Source organism: Hemicordylus capensis, chromosome 5, assembly GCF_027244095.1.
Source record: "Hemicordylus capensis ecotype Gifberg chromosome 5, rHemCap1.1.pri, whole genome shotgun sequence".
NCBI lineage: Eukaryota > Metazoa > Chordata > Lepidosauria > Squamata > Cordylidae > Hemicordylus > Hemicordylus capensis.
Window position 1 is genome coordinate 87,092,864 of NC_069661.1, and position 22,482 is coordinate 87,115,345.

General features: G+C 40.9%; 1 protein-coding gene across 4 annotated transcripts in view; it reads right to left on the reverse strand.

Annotated features, from left to right (window-relative positions):
- Positions 1–518: 518 nt before the first annotated feature.
- Positions 519–22,482, reverse strand: part of PDLIM3 (PDZ and LIM domain 3) — a 53,744-nt gene continuing 31,780 nt past the window's right edge. The window contains exons 4-8 of one of the 4 annotated variants that reach the window (XM_053256849.1): positions 21,169–21,356; positions 14,679–14,942; positions 12,331–12,461; positions 10,872–10,983; positions 519–2,604 (exon numbers count right to left, since the gene is read on the reverse strand). In XM_053256849.1, the coding sequence (XP_053112824.1) occupies positions 2,415–2,604; positions 10,872–10,983; positions 12,331–12,461; positions 14,679–14,942; positions 21,169–21,356 (885 nt within the window). In that variant the 3' untranslated portion in view covers positions 519–2,414. Of the gene's footprint in view, positions 2,605–10,871; positions 10,984–12,330; positions 12,462–14,678; positions 14,943–20,470; positions 20,539–21,168; positions 21,357–22,482 lie in introns of all 4 variants that reach the window. The other 3 variants (XM_053256850.1, XM_053256851.1, XM_053256852.1) reach the window with 3 other exon arrangements.

A 22,482-nucleotide genomic window follows, 5' to 3' on the forward strand; every position in this document is an offset into this window, starting at 1 on the left:
ACACAACCAAACATAGTTCCCATGTCTTTTGCTACCTTCCTCTTGGCTGGGAAAATGATATGCCTCATGCCCTCCACTGGCTTTATCTTCCAACTTTTTTTCTTTCCCTAGAGAAATGAATATGTGATAGAAGGCTTCCGGCCTTTAGAAGAGAATATGAGCATCAGGGCTTTCCCCCTAGGCAAAGGTATAAATTACATCAGACTCTGCAATAATAATACCTGAGGGACCGTAAAATAAAGTAGGCTATTCTTAACATAGAGGCACATATTATTTAGTACATGGCATCAGCTATCAACAATCTTGAGTCTATTTGACCCCAGAAAACTCTCTTGTAGAGAACAGATGCAGCTGAAGTACTTTTGCCCTATACTCATATGTTCTCCTCTGCACCCTTCCCTTAAAAAAAAAATAACAACTTGTGGCATTTGCCACTTCTACCACATTTTGAATGCCCATTCTTACTAGATGTTGACATAACATGGTACATACAAAAAGTAAATACTGCTGCAACACAGTTTCTTTAAAAAGCTGTTTAATTAGATTTCTACAAGGAACAGAGAACCCTTGCTGAAGTACAGTTCATTATGCTCTCAAATAACCTTTGGCTGTGATCTGAAGAACTATTTTAGCATGCTCAAGAGCCTGCACATGCTCAGTGGATTTTCAAAAACAATTTGAACAGACTTGCTCCCATGATACATCACAAGTAAAGCCCCAGTCCAGCTCTAGTTAGTATCCCTGGATGGGGATGTGCATTCTTCTCAGCATCAAACAACATGTCCAGCCAATTCAGAGAGGCCAAAGTGAGTACATAATGTGGATGCAGATACACAGATTTCTCTTGCTGGAAGAGAGTGAACAGGTTGTCATGTAGTGCAGAGGGCAGCTGTCCAAGAAGCACAACTCTAACTTCTGTGCGCAACTACTCTCATGGTTCTTTGGATCCTAGCAATTCTATATATTTATTTGCTTTCCTCAATCAAACATCAGAATTGCAATGAGGGTAGAGACAATGGCTGACATCCACAGCAACATACCATCAGCACTCCTAACATGTGACAACATGCAATGCTAGCCCCCATACTGTTGCGCACTTTCCCCAAAGCGTGAACACTTTTGCTCAAGTGTGCAAATAATTTCTAGAGTATTGCCTCAGTTTCTAATGGAACATAGGCAAGCTCCCAAAAGACAGCGCACAACAACCCAAGGGCTAGTGCTGCGTGCCAGATGGTAGGAGTGCCAGTGGTACATTGCTTTGGATGTTGGCCAATGAAGCTTTGGGATCAAAATGATATACTTCAGTCTGGGAAAAGGTTCTCTCTCTGTTTGCTTCGTACGTTATGTTTTAACATGTACAATTTCAAATGTAAAACAGAGTAGTTAAACCCAGTTTTATGGCATAAAGAATGTAGTGCTGGATTAGTGCAGCAACAGCAGGAGAGAGGGCATGTCCTCCGCTCTTGCCTGTGGGTTTCTCAGAGACATCTGGTAGACCACTGTGTGAAACAGGATGCTGACTAGATAGGTCTTGTCTGTTCTTAAAAGATAAATGTGGTTCAAAAATTATAATGGCCTAATAGTTGAATATTGAAGACATGCGTAATATATAAAAAGCACTCACAGAGTTGTGAGTTATATTTTCAGACTGCAGTTTGTCTCCTGCATGTCAATGAATAAAGTGCCAGTATATGAGCCCTGCTTCTATTGTGCAGCCCCACTTCTCCTCCTCCTATGACTGGAAAACCAAATGCCCTGCTTTGGGGTCCCATCCAGGGTGTCGGCAGTGATGGACTTTCTTTAATAGCTGGAGGAAGAAGCAGCAATGGTGGCAGCAGCAGTGACCAGGCACGCAAACAGGAAAGTAATGAGGGGCAAAGCTTACCTATCAGCATATGATTTGCTAGTTTGCTAGAGAAACAACAATAACAAAACAATTGTAACACACAGGTATCTCCCAGCATGTTCATACCATAGTACACTCTTTATATATTACAAGTGCCTTCAGTCTAACTAAAGGATTTATTTTCAGGGTGTTGGGTGTTCAGAAGATCTATGGATTAGACTCCTTTTTTAGCAGGATTCTTGTGCAAAAATTGGATTTGAAAACCTGGACAAAAATATGTTTCTCTCACTGCAGGTAGTACTCAATTGTTTCAAAAATGCTTGATATAGTACAGTATGTCATATCAACTTTATACTCCATCAGATTACATTGGCAGCCATGGCAATAATGTCTTGGGAAAAGATCCCCTATACATACAGATATGGGCTACTGGAAACATCATTCTTCTCCATCCTGTCCTCTCCCTGCTATTAAAAAGCTGTTTGCTAGATTCAGGCAGCCAGTTGTATTGCTGCTGTAAGCTGATAATGTCCTGTGTGTGCATGCAGGTATGCGTGTCTCCAAACAGTTAAGCCTTGGGATAAACAGTAACTGCTTCATAACCCTCTGGTGGCCTCATGCGAGCGCGTGCATGAGCTTCACAGTATAACTGCCCCTCTACAAAGAAGTAACCTTTCTGCTTCAGGTTGAGGTTGCAATCGGAGCACACAAAACATTCCGGGTGCCGGTACTTATCACGTGCCTTTACAACTGTGCCCCTGTTTGTAAAAAAACCAAGAAAAGAAGAAATAAACAGGTTGCTCACTTGTAACTTATGATCTGGTAGAGATCCATCGACATGCATAAGAATGGATTCTGCCCTGTGCAGGACCCTCGCAGTAGAATGCCAAAACTCATCATGGCAACCGAGCCGAGCCTCCATGCCCACAGCATGCTATTTAAAGGCAGGTTGGTGCCATGTTCCTCAATTATTGGATGGCTGCCATGGAGGACGATCATCCATAGCAGGTGAGTTTATCATTGGAAGGAAATAGCATGCACACTCAGAAAAACACATAGCGGAACACTACTGCAAAGATGTGGTTTGGGAGGGTCTTATGGATGTCAAAGGAACTCTACCAGATCATAAGTTACAGGTAAGCAACCTGTTTATCTGGATCGAGATCCATTGAGATCCATAAGAATGTGTGTCTAGCCAGCTCCCAATGGAGGATGGTGCAATAGTAGCTATTGTGACACCCGCTTTAAAATGCTTCTCCGAAGCTTGCCTCGGCAGCAGAGCACATGTCTATGGCATAATGCTTGGTGAAAGGTAACTCAGTGGGCCAAGTAGCTGCTTTACAGATGTCCATGAAGGTTATCCCTGATAAGTGTGTAGCCGATGAAGCATAGGCATGGGTAGAGTGGGCCTTGATTGCTTCAGGTGGTTTCACGTTCTGTAACTTTTAGGTCAGCATAATGAGTTCCACCAGCCATCTGGACATCCTTTATCTGGAAATGCAGGAACCTCTAGCCAGACCCTTGTAAGCTATAAAAAGGCGCTTGGTGGACCTCTAGTCCCCAGTATGGTCTAGGTAATATAAAAGCACCCTGTGTACATCCAAAGAGTGAATTGTATGTTTTAAAGGTGTAGATGGGTCCCTGAAGAATGTAGTGAGAACAATATCTTGATTGAGGTGGAAGTCAGACACCACCTTGGGCATAAAGTCGGGGTCCATAGATACTTTATCAGGATGTACGGTGAATCAATCCTCAAAGCCGCAAGTTCACTTACACATTTTGTTGTAGTTATAGCCAGTAGAAAGGCCATTTTTAAAGTTACTAGTTTGATGGTAGTAGTACCTACTGGTTCAAATGGGCTCTGAGTCAATGCTGAGAGAACCAAGGATATGCTCCATGGTTCCACAGGAGTACAAATAGGTGGGTATACATTCATGAGGCCCTTCAGGAAAGCTCTACTATCTGGGTGAGAAAAAAGAATCTTGCCATCACAGCCAGGATGTTTGGAAGAGAGTGCTGCCAAATGTACTTTTAGGGACACATTATCCAAACCTTGCAATTTTAAGTTAGTCAGGTAGAGGAGTATGTCTTAGTGATAGCTTACTTAGGCTAAAAACCATGCACCCTGGCATAGGTTTTAAAACGCAGCCATTATAGCCAAAGTAGTTATGTCTGGTGGAAGGCTTCCTTTGGTTTTGTAGGATTTTATTCAGAAGCCGATCTGTCAATACGTCAGATGGAGTGTGAATACGTCTGATTGCAGGACTTGACCATTTTGTGTCAGGAGATCTAGCTCTTTTGGCAGTCTTTGGGACTGGTTTCTCGATAGTTTGAGTACCTGTGGAAACCATGGTTGTCTTGGCCACCATGGAGTCACTAAGATGCATGAAGATGGAGAAGTCAGAAGATGCGCCACCACACAATTGATCAGTGGATGTGGTGGGAACATGTACTGGATCTCCTGAGTCCAATGGAAGGCACCTCCCAGTGACTGAAGGTTGTGACCTGCCCTTGAGCAAAAATGAACGTGCTTCATGTTTTCTGAAGTTGCTAACAGGTCTATGGTGGGACATATCCAGTTGTTGAAGAGTGGGGCAATATATTCCGTCTTGATCTCCCAGTCGTGGTACTGCTGTTGTCTGCAGGACCTTTTCCAATTTACTTGGATCCCCAAGTCTTGGAGGAGATTTAAAACATATGCTATCTGAGAACGTAACTCTCCTTGTTCTTTGGATGTCAGGAGCCAATACGAGTAGATTGCTATACCCTGCATCCACAGATTGGCTACCACTATGGCCATGCATTGGGTAAATACTCTTGGGCTAGTGGAAAGCCTGAAGGGCAAGACTTTGTCTTGGTACACTTGTTCTCCTATGGTAAATCTCAGATATTTTCTGGGTTGATCTCTTATGCCAGTATGAAAATACGCTTCTTTCAGATCCAGCATTGCAAGCCAATTTTCTTGATAGAGAAGGACAGGTAGGATCTCTTGCAATGCTATCATGTGAAATTTTCTTACACAGACAAACTTGTTCAGGTGGTGCAGATCCATGATGAGGCGGATCCCGCCATCCCTCTTCAGGATTTGGAAATAACGGGAGTAAAAACCCTCCTGCCTACCTATGCACACACCACACAGGTGTCGTAAACCCCTCTAGAGCTATATATCAGCAGATGGAGCATGAAGTAGGCAAAGAAGGAAGGAAGTAATTCCAGTACCACCAGACAGGTAGCTAAATTTTGTAGCATATCCCTCCATTTGTGTAAGAGCTTAATAACGTGAAAATAGGTGATGGATTTAAGGCCCAAGCAACTTTTGTAGCTGCAGTGTGGCTAACTGCAGGTGGGCACACAGGTATTGGGATCATTTGTATATCAGCAGTAAATCTAACAACAAAATTTTCCCAAGCTCCTGAATTATATAACCCCTCTGAGATCCAGGAGTCGGGAAGGCAACTGTTTGAGTTTTGATTTGTGTGTAATAGTCTCATAAGTATGAAATATTGCTGTCTCCTTTTATTCTTAGTTATGTATTTTTAGTAGTACTTTCAGTACCATGATCTATGTTCAGGAGGACTTTTAAAAATTTATTTGGTTTTATTGTTTGTAGTAGAAGTTTGATTGTCTTCTCTTCTACATTTGTTTTAATCTCATGCTGGTTGCTGACCGAAATAAAGAGATTTGAAGTAGGCAAAGGGTCAAAAGGAGAATGTCAGAGCCAAGAAAGGAAACGGGGTCCATGGAATGGAAAAGCAAGAACAATGGCAAGAAACCCGTGGACAAAAGAAATAATGAATGCAATAAGGAATAGATATATGTGTATTATGAAAAAATGAAAAACCAGCTATAAACACACATAACTGCAGACAGCCACATCGGTAACACACATGTGAACATGGATAAACATAAGGCCATATAAAATTACAAAATGCAGTAACAAAATATGCAAAACCGTTGTGCAGATGTCCAAATGGAGTCCAGAATGTCTTCAAATGTGGAAATGTAAAGAGTACATACAAAACAAATGGTAAATGGAGTCCAGAATGTCTTCAAATGTGGAAATGTAAAGAGTACATACAGAACAAATGGTAAATGCTCAAATCCAAAGAAAAGGACCGGTGTGCTAAGGAAGATGTCACAAATGCCTGAAGTTCAGCTGATGATGCATACTTTCAAATGGAACAGGCCATTCTCCTGGCATCACTCGGCTCCTATCGTCCGCTGTTATCAGCCACCTCAGCGCATGTTGCCTGTTCCATTTGAAAGTATGCATCATTGGTCCTTTCCTTTGGATTTGAGCATTTACCATTTGTTCTGTATGTACTCTTTACATTTTGTAATTTACTGCATTTTGTAATTTTATTTTTATATATAATACACATATATTTATTCCTTATTGCATTCATTATTTCTTTTGTCCACAGGTTTCTTGCCATTGTTCTTGCTAGAGCCAAGCAGTAAGCAATTTCTAAACCAAAGCCAGTCTGAGTCGTTACAATATCCAGTCGGTCAAACCAAGTCCAAGTCGAATTCCACAAACAGAGTCCAAACAGTCCAGGGAAAGCACAGTCAAAACAAGCAGGAACATAGCTGGGTAGCTCACCAAAGAACGACACTGCTACCAGCAATGCGGCTGAGGAGAAGCCATCTTAAATAGGCTGAAGCCATGTGTTTTCAATCATGGGTCCTTGACTCAGCAGCTCTTCTTGTTAGTGGAACCATTCTGCTCGTGCATCTCCTCATCTCCTCCTGTCTCTTCGACTGATGCCTCTCCACAGTCGAGATCAGCTGCGCCTCTTCCACAGGAGCTGTCATACTAGGCTCTGTTTCTTTTTCAACATCCCATGAGTCGGTCCCACTTGCCTCTGCAACTTCTTGCCTTTGAGGTTGCTGAACTCCCTCCTCTGCTGTCACACTGCCTGTCTCCTCCTCATGCTCAGAGTCCGATAGCATGCCCATGACAACAGGGGTGATTGCACCTTTTTCTAACAACGCCTTCACTTCCTCTTGCAATGATGGACGGTTGAGTGAATTTCAAAGTTTGGGGCCATTCTGAACTCTATGGCACATCCCAAGGATATGATCTTCAGGACCAAGTGGTCTGATGTTATGAAGTGCCATGCAGGGGCATGGCGTGCCAGCCTGATGGATTTGTGTGCTGACGGAAGAAATAGGATTGCAAAGCTGGTGTTGTTGCTCGCCTGCCAAGATGCTACTGCCCCTGGTGGTGGAAAGGATGAGGAGTGCAGAGGTGACAGTGGGCGGTTTTGTTCCCCAAAGATGCTTTTGAGGCTCCACCTGTTTTGTACGCTGATGTTGAGCAATTTTGCCTTTGCCTTGATAGGAACATTTATGATAAAGATGATATTGTTTCTTGAAATGACAGCATTCCTGTTGTCTCTACACGGGCCTCTACATGGGGTGAGAGCGATACTTTGAGGCGTAGGTAAAATTTGAAGTTGTGGTGGTAAAAGTCTTTGCAGTAAACTTCAATTTTGTTATCTGCTCCATGGTGGAGTCAGTTGTCTCACCGAAGAGGCCCTTACCATCAAAAGGTAAGCCCTCAATTTTTCCCTTCATATTGCTCTGAAGGGAAGTGGAGTGAAGCCTTGCATGTCTCCATAGTGAGACTGCTGTTGCCATGGAATGAAATAAGTGTTTTGCCGTGCTCAATTGTTGCCGATTAAGCACAGTCGATTTATCCAATGTTTGTTGGTGTCTACATTGCCTTGAAGGGCTTCCCACGGACCATGATTATACTTCATTGTGCAAGCCGAATAACTGCAATCTTAACTGACAGACATGATGTGGAGTAGATTTTTCTTCCTAAAAGATCCAACTTTCTCCCCTCTTTGTCTGCAGGAGTGCTGTGACGTCGTCCAGATTTTGTCTAGGTGGCACAGTGAATGACTAGGGCAGGCTTCCCCAAACTGTGGCCCTCCAGATGTTGTTGAACTACAACTCCCAGCATACCCAGCCACAATAAATTGTGGCTAGGGATGCTGGGAGTTGTAGTTCAGCAACATCTGGAGGGTTGCAGGTTGGGGAAGCCTGGACTAGGGAGTTAGGAGTAGGATGCTTTAGCAGTTAGGTATTGTCTTTCTCTTGGATGTGATACAAACTCTCTAAGTGTTTGGAGGTTGGGGTCGATGTATGGATGACTTCCCAAGCACACTTTGCTGCCTTGGAGATAACTGGGAGAACTGGCAGAGCCACAGGTTGAGATGACTGAGATTTCACCATGAAGTTGTAGACGGGATTGTCTATGGTGTCTAGGTCAGATTTCAGGTCTAAACCCAGACCCTCTGCCATTTCCCTAACATGTTTATGGTAGGCTTTCATTTCTTCATTAGGGGAAACATAGGTAGGAGGCAGCACATCAGTAGGCGGATCCGTCAAATTGTCCAGATCTTCTGGATCCGAATCAAAGTTGGATGAGCCATGACAATCCAATAGAGATCCAGTTGGGGAGTGTGGGATATGTGTTTGAGTCTCAATAGTAGAATATCTCTGTTAATTTGGTGGATCTGTCAAATTGTCCAGATCTTTTGGGTCCGAATCAAAGTCGGATGAGCCATGATGATCCGATAGAGATCCAGCTGGGGAGTGTAGGATATGTGTTTAAGTCTCAATAGTAGGATACTCCTGCTAATTTGGCAAAGAGGCACCTTTTAATGATTCTCTTTATTTAGCAGGAGGAAAGTAACTGGCCCTATCCACTCCCAGCACAGTACTTCCAGTGACTGTTGCTGGTGTCTATCTTATGTTTCTTTTTAGATTGTGAGCCCTTTGGGGACAGGGTTCCATTTTGTTTATCTTTTTTATTTGTTATTTCTCTGTGTGAACCGCCCTGAGCCATTTTTGGAAGGGATATATAGATAGAAATCAATCAATCAATCAATCAATCAATCAATCAAATAAATAGATAAATAGATAGATAGATAGATAGATAGATAGATAAATAAATAAATAAATAAATAAATAAATAAATAAATACTGGTATCGGAGCTGGAGACAGAGATAGAGCCCTCGATGTCAACCGTGCTGGTGTTGAAGAGCAGTCGGCATCGAGAGGCTTTTGTGTTCTGCCATCTTCTTCGATGTAGAAGATGTTGATGGGACAGTACCATGGGCAACCATTGACTTCGAGGCCCGTACATGGTCTGATGTCAGTTGCTGTAGATCCGACAGTGATGGAGTTTTGTCTTTGGTTAAGTCTATGGTTTTAGACTGCTTTGGTTTCAGTGTTGACAGGGTTTCCAAGGTTGCCCGTTTGGTCTTGGATTTCAAATATCTGGAACTAGAATCCACACCTGAAGGTGGCTTAGGGCTCCTGAAAGCTGCTGGCTTCGACTTTTTTAGTGTTGAGACCATTTTTGATGGTGATTTTGACACTGATGTCAATGGGCAGGGCTCGCCCGGTGTTGAAGGATTTAACACCTCATCATAAATGGCGGCACAGAGCCTCAGAGCCCGATTCTTGCACGTCTGCTTGGAGGAAGACAGACATATTGTGCAAGAGGAAACATTGTGCTCTTCACCAAGGCAGATGAGACACAAATCATGGAGGTCTCTAGAGGGGAGCTTAGCATTACAGCCCTTACACCATTTAAAGCTCTGTTTTTCCTCAGCTATAATCAATAATTGAATAGTGTTGTCTGAAGTCCATTTCAAAGATCAAATAACACCAACATAGTTCGGAAGCTAAGACCAAGTCAATAAACCAAAAAACCAGTCCTTTAAATAAATAAATAAATAAATAAATAAATAAATAAATAAATAGATGAACTCATGAAGAAAATCTAAAGAACTTTACACGAGGAGCAACAGACCAAGGTCCAAGTGCAATGGCAGTTGTATAAGTACAGAGGAACATGGCACCAACCCGCCTTTAAATAGCATGCTGTGGGTGTGGAGGTGGGGCTCGGTTGCCATGACAAGCTGCGGCATTCTACTGTGAGGGTCCTGCGCAGGCGCAGAACCCATTCTTATGGATCTCGACGGATCTTGATCCAGATCAAGGCATTACAGTTCTGTTGGAATATTATTTTTTAATAAACTTTTGGTTTTATTTTTCTTGTAAAAGTTACAGATGTATATAGCTGATATATTCTAAAAGAACATTTTCTGCCATTCCCCTTCTCCCTCCCTCCTGCTCAACAACCATCAAACAATTGTTTCCACATTTTTGGATTTGCCTTTTATAGTGTAACCATTACAGAACAAACATACATTTCAACCTTTCAGGCTTGTCATATTTTTTTTTCCTTTTTGTCTATGTAGGTTATAGTCAGATCAGAAACATTAGAATGTGACTAGACAGCTACAGCCAAGATTTGGCTGGTTACTGCAAATCAATATGTGATTTCCTGCCTTCAAGTCCTGGCCATGCAGGAATCTCCTTTCTGTTCATCAGTATCATAATTAATATTTACATCTTGCTTTTCACCAAAAGAAGTTCTCAGAGTGATTTACACTGAACAAGAATTTAGAAGATAGTTCCCTATTCCAAAAAGGCTTTTCCTTCCTTCCTCAGACTAATCACAGTGAGCCTAATCCTAATCCTGTTATAGCCCATCTCCCTAGCACAAAACTCTTAGGGACCTTACTGAGGTTGAGTTTCAGTGGGAGCCAAGCAGGACACATAATAATTTAGAAACTTTGCCAACATTACTTCAGAGTAATACAGGATATGCAAAAGTTATTTTCATTGTTGGCCCAGACCTTCAGTTATAACCTTTAAAAAATGTTACACTATGAAAATGCAACATATATATATATATATATATATATATATATATATATATATATATATATATATATCACTGTTTAATTCAAGTTAATTATTTGGAATTTTGACAGTTTGTAAGCTTTCTTAGCTCTGTAATATGTTTGAGTGGATTGAACTTTATTTAACACCTTTACAGAGAAATTGCCCATTTTTCTCCCTATATCTGATTTGACCTTTTTTTGAAGATCTGTGCTATACATTTGAGAACATGAAATAAATAATAATAATACTTACACAATTCCATTTCCACACTTGTCACACAAGGGCACCTTTGGCACACTTCCCCCACCAGCACCAGACTTTGTTACTGGTGCCCTCACACTCCTTGTACCACTCGGCCGTCCATCTGGAAAAACAACAAAAAGAGATGTCCCAGGCTACTTCTAAATTTCTAGAATTAAAGATTTAGAATTTTTGCTCACATCACAGTGTTACAATTTCTTGGAAACATACAGTACACTTTCACATTGTATCTGTAATTCTTTAACATTTAATCAGCAAAGTTTAAATGCAGAAAAATATTGCCAATTATTTTAGAATTTATTAAGATGCATTGCCCATACTATCCTGCTGTTTGGGGGATGATAATGTTTTTTTCCTAACTCATTATTCCTCACAAGAATAACACACATTAGTCACTGTTAACTACATCAGCCAATACCTTGACCAGTGCTGCCCTTGCACAATGAACAAAGTTGTACTAATCCAATATCAGGTAGCTGTGTTCAGTCAGAGGGGTTTTTGGAATTACACTCTTGTGCAAATGTTCCCCCACAAAACAGATGCCACAGCTTGCTCACCTTGTTGTGCAAGCACTAACTTGTTTGCACTAGTACAACGCTAGTCTGGAACAAGCTCCGGGCTTGGCATAACACAACATCCTTGTACAAGCGCAAAATTAGCATGTCAGCCACTGAAATCAATGGGATTTTAAAGTATTTTAAAGAATAGACAATGTCTATTCACAGACAAATCAGAGGTGAAATACGAGATCTGAGATTAGGATGTCTCGTGTGTTTTAAGATTTTGCTCTGTTTACTAATTACTAGCAACTGCTAGTGGCTAGTCTGAAGATGGGGAAGTAGTAGATGTTTAAACTTTTCCTACCATACTGTTTCCTCAATCTAAAGTACCCTCCTCCACTAGGCGCTATTAACCCCATGGTGGGGGGAACATATAGGTACCGTTGGCATCCAAGAAATGGCTCCCCAATACCACTCCCTTAGCGCCATATCTCCATTTTGAAAACAGCCATATGAAGCTGCTAAACAGAGGACCACAAAAGTAAAACAAAACCATGAGAGATCCTGATCACAGATCTCTAGTTTTGTGCCTAATGTGGACCTTAGTTTAAGTATTAAAATACAGTGGCAAAATATCAGTGATTCCCTAAAGCCTTTTTCGAAAAGTAAACTCATCAACTGCTGTTTACTAGGACATGCAGGTGCCATGTCTATAGCCACTCTCACTTAGTGGCTATAATTAAATTAATTTAATTTTAATTTAATTTAATTTAATGTTGTTTTTCTCTCTGTTCAAGACTTTTTACTATATTTTGAAAATATGGCCTCTATACATTTCACTCTCTTGATTTATATTTATTATTAGTATCATTGCACATGTTCTGTTTAGGCTTTCCTTGATCACAAAACATACAACTCCATCTAAGACAGATATAAAAACTGCAGCTTACCAGCTTCATCGGAGACCATGTCCTGGAGCACCTTAAAGGAACCAGACTGACGTGGCTGACTTGGTCCTCCCTGGTTATCATGTAGCATCCTGTAAACATCAGACTGGGGCACTGCAGCTGGTACTGGGTCACTGGAAAGTTAACAAGGGAGATGACATATAGTTAACCAACACAGAATAGAAGGAGCAAACATTAGGAAATCAACTCATTAAAAGTGCAGAATTTTTTAAAAATCACTTAAACCCTATCCAGACATTATGTTGTAGCTGCATTCAGATGTCTACACACCTGAGATAAGATATCTGTACACAAAGGTTTTTGTGTTAATGACTGCACCTGTATTATTTTAAACTGCATACAGGTCCCTCAAATGCATATAGTACAGACAGAAAGTGTACTGACTTACCTATGTTCAACATAACAGGCAAATCATTGTACCTGTGTAATGCATTGCATAGATTACTCATGTTGAACATAATGTGTGAATATGTATACTTAGCTAGTTTACAGTGCAGTCTCTCTCCTTATACTGACCAGGATCCAAAGAGCTACTTTAGATGCGTCTAAATCTTTGGTCATACCCTCTGGAAGGCTTGATTCCCACCACCACCACCCGCACCCCACCAGTTTGACTGACAGACATCACCCCATTTCATACTGCAAACTGCTTTTGAAGTTCCACTCAGTATCTAAAGGAGGTGTGCCATTTCCGGGGGTGGGGGAAAAGGGGGGTCTGCTGCCTGAGAAACCCATCCAAATCTCCCTTGGGGATGCACAACTAGTTGTGTGGTTCTTTGGATTGGATTCAAAGACCTGTACGCAGTTTAAAAGAACACAGGTGCAATCACGATAACTGGAACAGTCACAATTCCTTTAAAAACAAAAAACAAAAAAACCATAATTGCTTTGTTTTCAATACAAATGACCATTAATAGTATTGGACAAAGTCAGGTGATGTCTTGTTCTAGCTGGTACTAGGCAAGGTCTACACAGAACCAATCTGGAGCTCAGAAAATTATGTTTCGGCTGCCAGACAACATCTTGTACTAATTTTGGGGCTACCCCTTCCCCCAGGATATTTCTTACCCTCCTGTTTACAGAATACAACATCCAGCCGAGAGCACAGAGTGCCACTGTCAAGACAAGTCCCAAGATTGTTCTATTTCGTACTAGCTTAAAGTACCCGGCATTGCTCAGGCTTATAACAACAGTTTACAGAAACTTAGAGGGGTGGTTGTCAGGGTTCCCTGGTACCCTATGTTACTAGTAGGGTCATGGGAAGTCACTTTGCAAAGTCTGGTCCTGATAGCTCAAAGGGTGTGGGAATGTATAGGGAACAGACAAACAGACATTCAATTTTATATAAACAGATATTAAGTATGTGCTCAAATATCAAGTATAGATTCAAGGTGGCTTACAAGATAAAAATTTAAAAACACACAATTCTTTAAAAACTAACCATGTAGCCATCAACAAAATCAACCCAACAGCCCCAAACAAAAGATCATAAAATATTCTAAAGCAAAGACCTGGGAAATAAATAATAAATATTATGATCTAAAGCACAGGCACCAAGCAGTCATTTCTAGGCCAGTGTGTTCCCGCGATGGGGTGTTACTGCAAGGGGGCTCTGCCTCCAGTTGCCATCTGCCTGATCGCTGAGAGTGAGGACATCTGGATCAGGGCCTCTCCAAAGAATATTCAAAGGGAACCATATGGCAGTCATTAAAGTAGCAATCCAATAGCCAAAAGCAAACTTTTTACTAAGTAAAATTGTTTTTAATATATACAAGTTTTAGATTTTAGTCTTGACCTCACATAGTCATCGTGACAGAAATTGGAATGTCCCACAAGAAGAGGGTAAAGACTGGTATTCGTTACCAGACACAAAATACTCCAGGGCATTAAGAAAGCATTTCTAAGTTCATGCCTAGTGAAAATGAATCCCAGAGACATCTCAATAGAGACATGACAAAGTTCCTGTTACTGGAATGGTTCCCAAAAGCACGTTAGCCACTACTTGTAATATGACCAGTGTAGATTAGTCCAGGATTCCCGAACAGGTAAAGTCAGTTCACTTATTAAACCTAATAGAGAACTACTATCCAAACCATGGGGCAACTTGGGTTTTAAGGGATATTTTCATTTTCCAGCAGACCAGCATGCCAACTGACTTTGGAGCAAATGTAATTGGCCATTGACAAATTATTCAGGATTGCACATTGCTTTAAAAATTTGCAGTGAGTCAGCTATATTTTAAAACCCTTAAGAATTAATGAAGCAAAGAACTAGTAATGGCAGCAATATTTGTGTATTAGGATACAAGCTAATATGGTGGCTCTGATTACCTTATTAAGGGTGCTTCCCCCAGCGCTGTAGAAACCTGCCCCTGCAGTGTTTCCATAATATTGTCATCTGAATACAACTGCATAGGTGTGTTAAACTGAGCATGTATAATCTTGACACCAGGAAGTTCCATTTCTAAGGGAATGTTGGGGGCCATCTTAGCTGCCGCTTTCAATTCAGTAGGACAGATAGTGCTAACAGTACTAACAGAAGAGGGTGTGCTACGTCCACTGCCGCCATCAATACCGGAAGGAGTACTGCATACACTGTGCCAAAAACCAGTACACAAAACATATGTGATGCAAACCAGTGAGAAAATAAAGTGATGAAGAACAGAAGCAGAAGTATTTGCAGGAGTGATGCAGGGGACAAAATGAATCAAATGCAAGAAAAACAACGCCAATAAGAATGGATGAAGCACAGCTTTATGTACATTGTCTTGCCATGAATAATTGCCATAAGTTTAAAGATGTTTTAGTTAATATGCCAGATTCCCAATGTTTTGAATTTTATCCAGAGGTTGAATTAATTGCTCTTTTTAAATTTTAATTTTTTTAAAAAAATTGCATCTGTTCTGTTTTTATTGAATTGTTTTTATCACATTGTTAACTGCCTTGGGGTCTTAGGACGAAGGGTGGTATATAAAAATAAAATTTAAAAATGAATAATTGAACTTCATACTCTAACTTCTTCAGCATATACCAGGTCTACAGAGATAAGGCACAACAGAGGTTAAAAACTTGATCAGACTGAAGCAATAAATCAGACCCTGAAGGAAATTTAGAAGTAAAATTTTGCTTTCCAGTATGGCATGAAAAAAACAAAGGGATGAAATACTTGATGCCTCTGTTCTCAGTCCTGCATGGCATTCTGTCAATATATGATATGTGATGCTTGCATAACTGTGCAGAAATACCACTTTCTGACAATGCATTGGCATAATGGAAAATATAATTATCCTACGCACTAACTTGCTAATACAGTAATGTGAAGACCAGGCTATTAATTTAAATGTTGATGCCACAAAAATATTCAAATACCTGTGTCAGATACATTTTCTTGCATTTGTTTCAGATTGATGGAGGCATGCTTTTGCAATTTTTAATTTTAGAGATTCCTTTAAACATTCAATGGTCCAAAACAAAAACTACATAGACATGGAAAGTAACATTTGGATTTTCCAATTGGTGTGGGACATCACAATCTCATCATTATTGAAGCTGTGTTCTTCACTTTTGCAAGTTCTTGTTTGCAAACTCCTTAGAAAGCCATTGAAAAATTATTGCAAAAGCTGCTTTTCACTGTCGTCAGTTTTATTACTCATTCCTTGTACTTAAGAGGCAAACCACATGTAATGCAGGAGATCCATGATTGGATCCCCAACTTCTTAAAATGCAGGGGGGGCTCCAAATATTATTGAAGCATAAGTGATGGGCATACTATTTCCGATATTTAAACCACCTCCTGCAGCTGCCAGTTGCCCTTTGCATCCACAAGTGTACCTGCAATTCCCCCTCCCATCCTTCAAAGGGCTAATAGCTCTGATGAAAGCAATTTAAATTGGGGAAATGGCACAAGGGAAAGGGTTAAACACCTCCCACTACTGCTGCTGTTCCAATCAAATTCAGAGGTCCCAGTATATGCATTAAAGTAAACAAAAACAGTTGAGAAATCTGATTACATCTCCTGTGTCAGAGGTGGTAGTTTGGCTAAGGTATTCTTTAAATTTCCTCTCTTTTGAAGAAAGCGCAATTCTGTAAAGGTGATTAAATTCAGGCTGTGTCTGTCACTGCAGGGATATTCTCTCTAATTCCCTGAAATTTGCTATATTTTTGTGTGATAGTCTGAAGTCTTTGTTTTACTAGACGTTAGATGACTGTGATTTTTTTTGGGGGGGGGGGGCCTGGTCAACTGAAAGAAAGACCTCTTCCCCTCCAAGTCTATAAGATAGGTCCTGTATGTGGCATGTTCTGTTTTGCTTGATCAGTTCTTACTGATTCAAAACATATTTACTGGAAATAAACCTCATTGCTTTCATTTACTTCTGATTGGAGAATTTTGAACTGGATCCTAAGAGTAACTTTGGATGTTGCGTGAAGTAGTGATAGAGGATAGGCAAAGCACAAATGGATAATCTGTACAATTCCTCCATGGTAGGATGTACATAGTGTGTCCAACAGTAGCAGTGATATGCAAGTTCACCTTTGGAATGTTATGTGGAAATCATAAAGAGAATGCAGAAGTCACTTGCACATCCTCTATGCCTACTTCTTGTAATGTGGTAAGCTGCTTTAAGACTGAGTTTGAATATAAATACTAGGAAAGTAAATTCTATAGGATTAATGAGGGCTTAACTACAGGTAAACATGCTCTAGGATTGGAGAACTACAGTGAATGTCCTAAATTTGGTAAATGCTGATAATACCAGACAAATTTTGGGGATTGTCAGGAACCAGATTTCTATTCATCTTGTTTCAGACATACATCAGTGAATGCCAACATATTCTCCTGGATGTCATGTGGAATTTATGTAGGACCATATCGTCAAACCCTTTAAGAAAAGCACATTCCTTACCATCAAAGGCAAGACAAAGAATTCCAGGAGTCACACATGTTCCAAAGCAAGTATGCAGTTTTACAGTTGCCAGATCACTAAGCCAAATGTCCATACAAGGGGACAGCCATACAGCCACACATCATTGCTCAAACATAAAATCAGATCCTATGTTTAGAAGACATCAGAAAGACTGGTCAGTAAGGATAGTCTCAACTCCAACCATGGAAATGTCTTGTTAGAAAAGCTAAGCATGGGCACTTTTACCAGCAATAGGGCACTCCCCACTGCTGTCAGAGAAAGAGAGGGAGTGCAGTTAGCAAATTCATTTCAAGCACCTACCAGCAGATACAGTTCTGTTGCTATGTAAACACTACAACTATGCTCAGCATGAAATCTATATTCTCATCCCTTATTTCCACAAGACTCCTTTTCAATGGACTAAAAATTTTTTAAAAGAGAGAATAAAGGTGCATGGTTTGCTACACACTGAAAATTAACACTTATTTTGAAGCTGGAACGATCAGCACTGATTTTCTGAATTTCAGTACTTTAAATTAAGACTTCAGTCCTCAAGTCATAGTTTTCATAAATTTCCATTGTTAGTTAAGGAAGAGAGAAACTATAAACTTTCATCCCTTCTTTTTTTCATCAGAGTGCCGATGTATTTTCTCTTTTTATTCTTATCCACCACCACCACTATTATTCTTATCCGCTACTATTACAGTAGGCAGCCTATGGAAGCTCCACATATGACTCTCTCTTTTTCCCATCTCGCCTTAAATAAAAGACCTACAAAGCATCTACACATGTGGTCTTCTCCCATTCTATCCTAAGAGCCAATGGCTGACATGCCCTACACCATAATGTGGGCAGTTCAGAACCACCCACGCAGGCCCATCCTTTGGGCAGGGCGAGCAGTGATTGCCCCCAGTCCTACGCTCCCCCAGACGGGCCCAACCACACACACCCTGTCCCCATCAGCAGCTGCTCTTCACCTACCCTCCCCAATCAGTATGCAACATGCATAGTGCTAAAGAGTTCCATCGTCTCTCTCCTCCTCTGAGAAAAGAGAGAGGTAACCAATCTTCCTTATGCTGCACAAACAGGATACTAAATGAGAGGTGCACATGTGCTATGATGTCTAATCAGGGTGCACATGGGCCTCTCATTTAGTATCCAGCTCTTGTTTGCCCACATCCAATCCAGTAATGGATTGGATGTGGGCAAACAAGTTGAGACTCAATCCAGACAAAGCACCATTTAGCACTATGCATGCTGGTCGGTGGTTCCTCTGCCCAGGTGAATGATGTTCAGCCTGTTCTAAATGGGGTTATACTCCCCCTGAAGGACCTGGTTCAGAGTCTGGGGGTGCTCATCAATCTAACACTTTCACTAGAGGCTCAAGTGGCCTCTGTGGCTTGTTATGATTTAATATGTTGTGTGTTTTTATCTCATGTTTTAATGTTTTGTAAGCCGCCCAGAGAACAATTTGTTATGAGGAGGCTAACAAATAAAGTTGTTTATTATTTCTTGTTTACACAGTCAGACAGATGTTATTGACTGGTTTGTTTTATTCAGACATCGAGTCCTTGCCAAGGACCTGGGATGGCTGAATTTTATTATCAATGTTGTTGCTGTTATTATAGATATCGTTGCAGAATATAGGCTGTTCCCAGTGAAGTTGCTTATTGTTGTTGTTGTTGTTGTTATTTCCTCACTGGAAAGAGGCAAATTTCCTAGCACCATAGAAGCTGGATACTAAATGAGAGGTCCACGTGCACCCTGTATCAGGGCTCACACAGGCCTCTTATTTAGTATCCCACTCGTGCAGAGCTAATCACATCTCTCCACACTAGGGGAGAGAGGCAAACTTCTCAGTGCCTCACATGAGCTCAGTACTAAATGAGAGGTCCACATGCACCCTGATTAGGCATCGGAATGCACACATGTCTCTCATTAGCGTGAGAACCAGCGTGGTGTAGTGGTTAGAGTGTTGGACTAGGACCGGGGAGACCAGAGTTCAAATCCCCATTCAGCCATGATACTAGCTGGGTGACTCTGGGCCGGTCACTTCTCCCTCAGCCTAACCTACTTCACAGGGTTGTTGTGAGGAGAAACTTAAGTATGTAGTACACTGCTCTGGGCTCCTTGGAGGAAGAGCGGGATATAAAATGTAAAAATAATAATAATAATAATAATAATAATTTAGTATCCATCTTGTGCAGCACTGGGAAGTTTGGTTACCTCTCTCTTCACTGGAACGAGGAGGGAAGCGATCAAACTACTTGGTGCTGGGCTGCTGGATACTCAGCGGGGTGGGGTGCAGGGTAAGGAGCAGTGCTGAGTTGGTGGAAGAGAGTGGCTGAGGGGGAGAGCTGCTCACCTCCAGCCCCGCATGCACCTAGGGATGGCCCTTACCCACGTAGGTGTGAGGCTGTAGCTCACATGCCCATGATGCTGCAAGAAGACTGGTATGGTACAACTCATCTTTGTGTGGTTACAAGTCACATGCAACATGCACTGGGGATTATGAAAGTAGCACATGACCTGCAATCACACAAGATTGAGTTGTACTAAAACAGCTGTCTTGCACAACATTGTGGGTGTCCATGTTAGAGCCCTGCAGTGGAGTGGCTGGTGCTGAACACCTGTGATCTGTTGCAGGGCATGTCAGCCAATGATTATTTTAGTCAGTAAGGCTAGAAAGGGGATAAAAGGAGCTAGTCATCATAGCGTTATATATGTGATTTTATCTCCATTGCCGATTCTGGGCTGGGACAAGCATGTGTGTTGTAATATGTATGTACATTATTACTATGACACATTTACAGGCTTTTAAACTTGTAAATTTTATAGGTTAGATTTGCATTCCAAACTGAATTCTTCCAGTTTTGCAATGCACCAAGCAGTTATTTGGTGCAAGATCAATTGAAGTAAATTGGATTTGGAAAGTATTACTGCTTGGCAGATGGTTAAAACCTTAATCAATAATTGGACTAAATATGTTCCAGTACTGCCCATGTCACAGGAACTGGGTTCTTCTCTTTGGGAATGGCATTTTTGATTTCAGGTTTATATAAGCTGTGAAGCAAGCATTTTATTAATTAGAAGCCTTTACAAGATACTAAAGTAGCAACGTTACTGTTTCAGTTGAATTGTGAGTAGCCATTAAAAACGACCTCAGTAAACAACCATGCAGCCAGTTATGGCATACAGATCAAACGTGTAATTTATAACCTGCTTGGGCCTGAGACTACGAAAGGTTTGGGCCGAATATTATGCTTGTGTTCAAAGTAGCCCATGTCCTGGAAAAAAAGGAAAGGGTTACAAAAACAACTTTCAGCAAGTAACTGAATATTTGTTTCCAGATAAGATTAGTTAACACACATGTTGCAAATTATTGCATTGTAAGTTTTATGGTAGTAGTATTAACACATTTGCTGTTATTGTGGGGAAAAGAGAACAATGAGTACAATCAAGGCAAAATTCCATATAACACAATGAGATTAACTTCTGAGTTAACATGCTAAGGATAAAGCTGTATCACAGTTAAAAATATTGAAATTAATAGGACTTGCAGCTTAATCCCAAGCATGTTGTCTCAGAAGTAAACCAAACTAATCCCAACAGGGCTCACTTTTGCGTATACATATAGGACTGCAGCCTTCGGTGCTTATCTTTGGCTGGATCATGCCCAATGTTTCTCAAAAGACAACTGTGTGCAAGATTGCAGCCAACCCTCCAGAAGAGAAATGTCTATAATATTGGTCTTGCCTACATGAATGTTTACTTCCGATGTATGTATTTTGAAGAATATTTCATAAGTTTTGAAAATTAAGATTGAAAAACAGCAAGAGCTGGACTCGGGTATGAAATTAGATATGCATAAATATTGCAATATTTATTTGAAATGCCATCTTCAACATTGTACTTACTTTTCAGAAGTGTTAGAAATCAGGCCCCGCAGCTGTCCATGAAGAGCATCGTGTATATTGCCAGATGAATATAGCCCAATTGGTGAGTTATAGGAAGAACTCACTACCTGTCTTTTGTCATCAAGGTTTGCTGCTGCAACAAAAGGCTGGGCCCTTCTGTTGTGAGCTGTGCCAATAGGCTTGAATTCCTGTGCATAATAGGCAGACAAAATACACAAAGCTACAATGCACATTGAAGCCAATAACAAGCAAACTGACAATGCAGCTAATTATTAATAAAATGCATCTTGCTGCAAAGAGACAAAGGCCTTGATTTAGTAAACCGCTAAGCAGGCATCCTATGATTTGCCATAGAGAATTGTACCTGTTGCATGAGGCAGTACTGAAATGATTTTAAACTGGTTTTAATTTTGTTTTAATGAGTTATTTACTTGTTTTGTATATGTTTTTATATATATGAGAGCCAAAAAGCATCATGTACCCTGATCTATGGCTGTGTTAAGCTGCACTATTAACCTGCTCAAGTCATTTGGATTGCTTTATTAAACCAATGCTTAAATTGTGCCAGCACCTCCTCTGTTTGTTGCAGTTACATGCATTCTGTGGATATAAGCAAGAGTAGCAAAAGCATAAGCATGCCATACTGGGCACATATTGCAATATCTTAAGAAGCACAGCTATCTTTTAATATGTAAAAATAAGTTTCCAGTTCCTATGGCTGAGAAAATATGTTTGAAATTGTGTGTGCAATTGTTGATATAATCTCAAAACACTATAAATAGGGATTGAGCAAGATTTCCAGTGAATGCAGATGGGGCTTCAGAGCTCTATATAAATGCCCCCATCCCCATGACTAGTAAAAAAGCCTGTATGCTTATTCACAAGATCCTCACCTGGGTAGGAAGGGTGCCCATTAGGGTAGGAGAACCAGGCACACTCTTAATTGGCAGTTGTGTCAAGTCCAAAAGCAAGGTAGGAGGAGGAAAGAGTGATCATATGGGAGCTGGGAGCTAGGTTGGACAGGTGCAACTTACTCATATTATCTCCACAGCATTTTTCTGAGGATGGACAAAAAATATGTTTGGCCAGCTTCCCGCTTCCACATGAACACTCTTCCCCACTCCAACCTTGCTTTTGGAGTTGACATGACTTCTGATTGGGCGCAGCAACATTCCCTGAGGCCGCCAAAGCCCTTGGCAGCGGTGAGTCCACCTTTAAAAAACAATTTTTTATATGGATGACACCCCCAAACCGGGCCTGAATTGGGCAAGCCCTCAAACTGAGCCAGTTTGAGCTCGAACTGGCTCAAGGCTG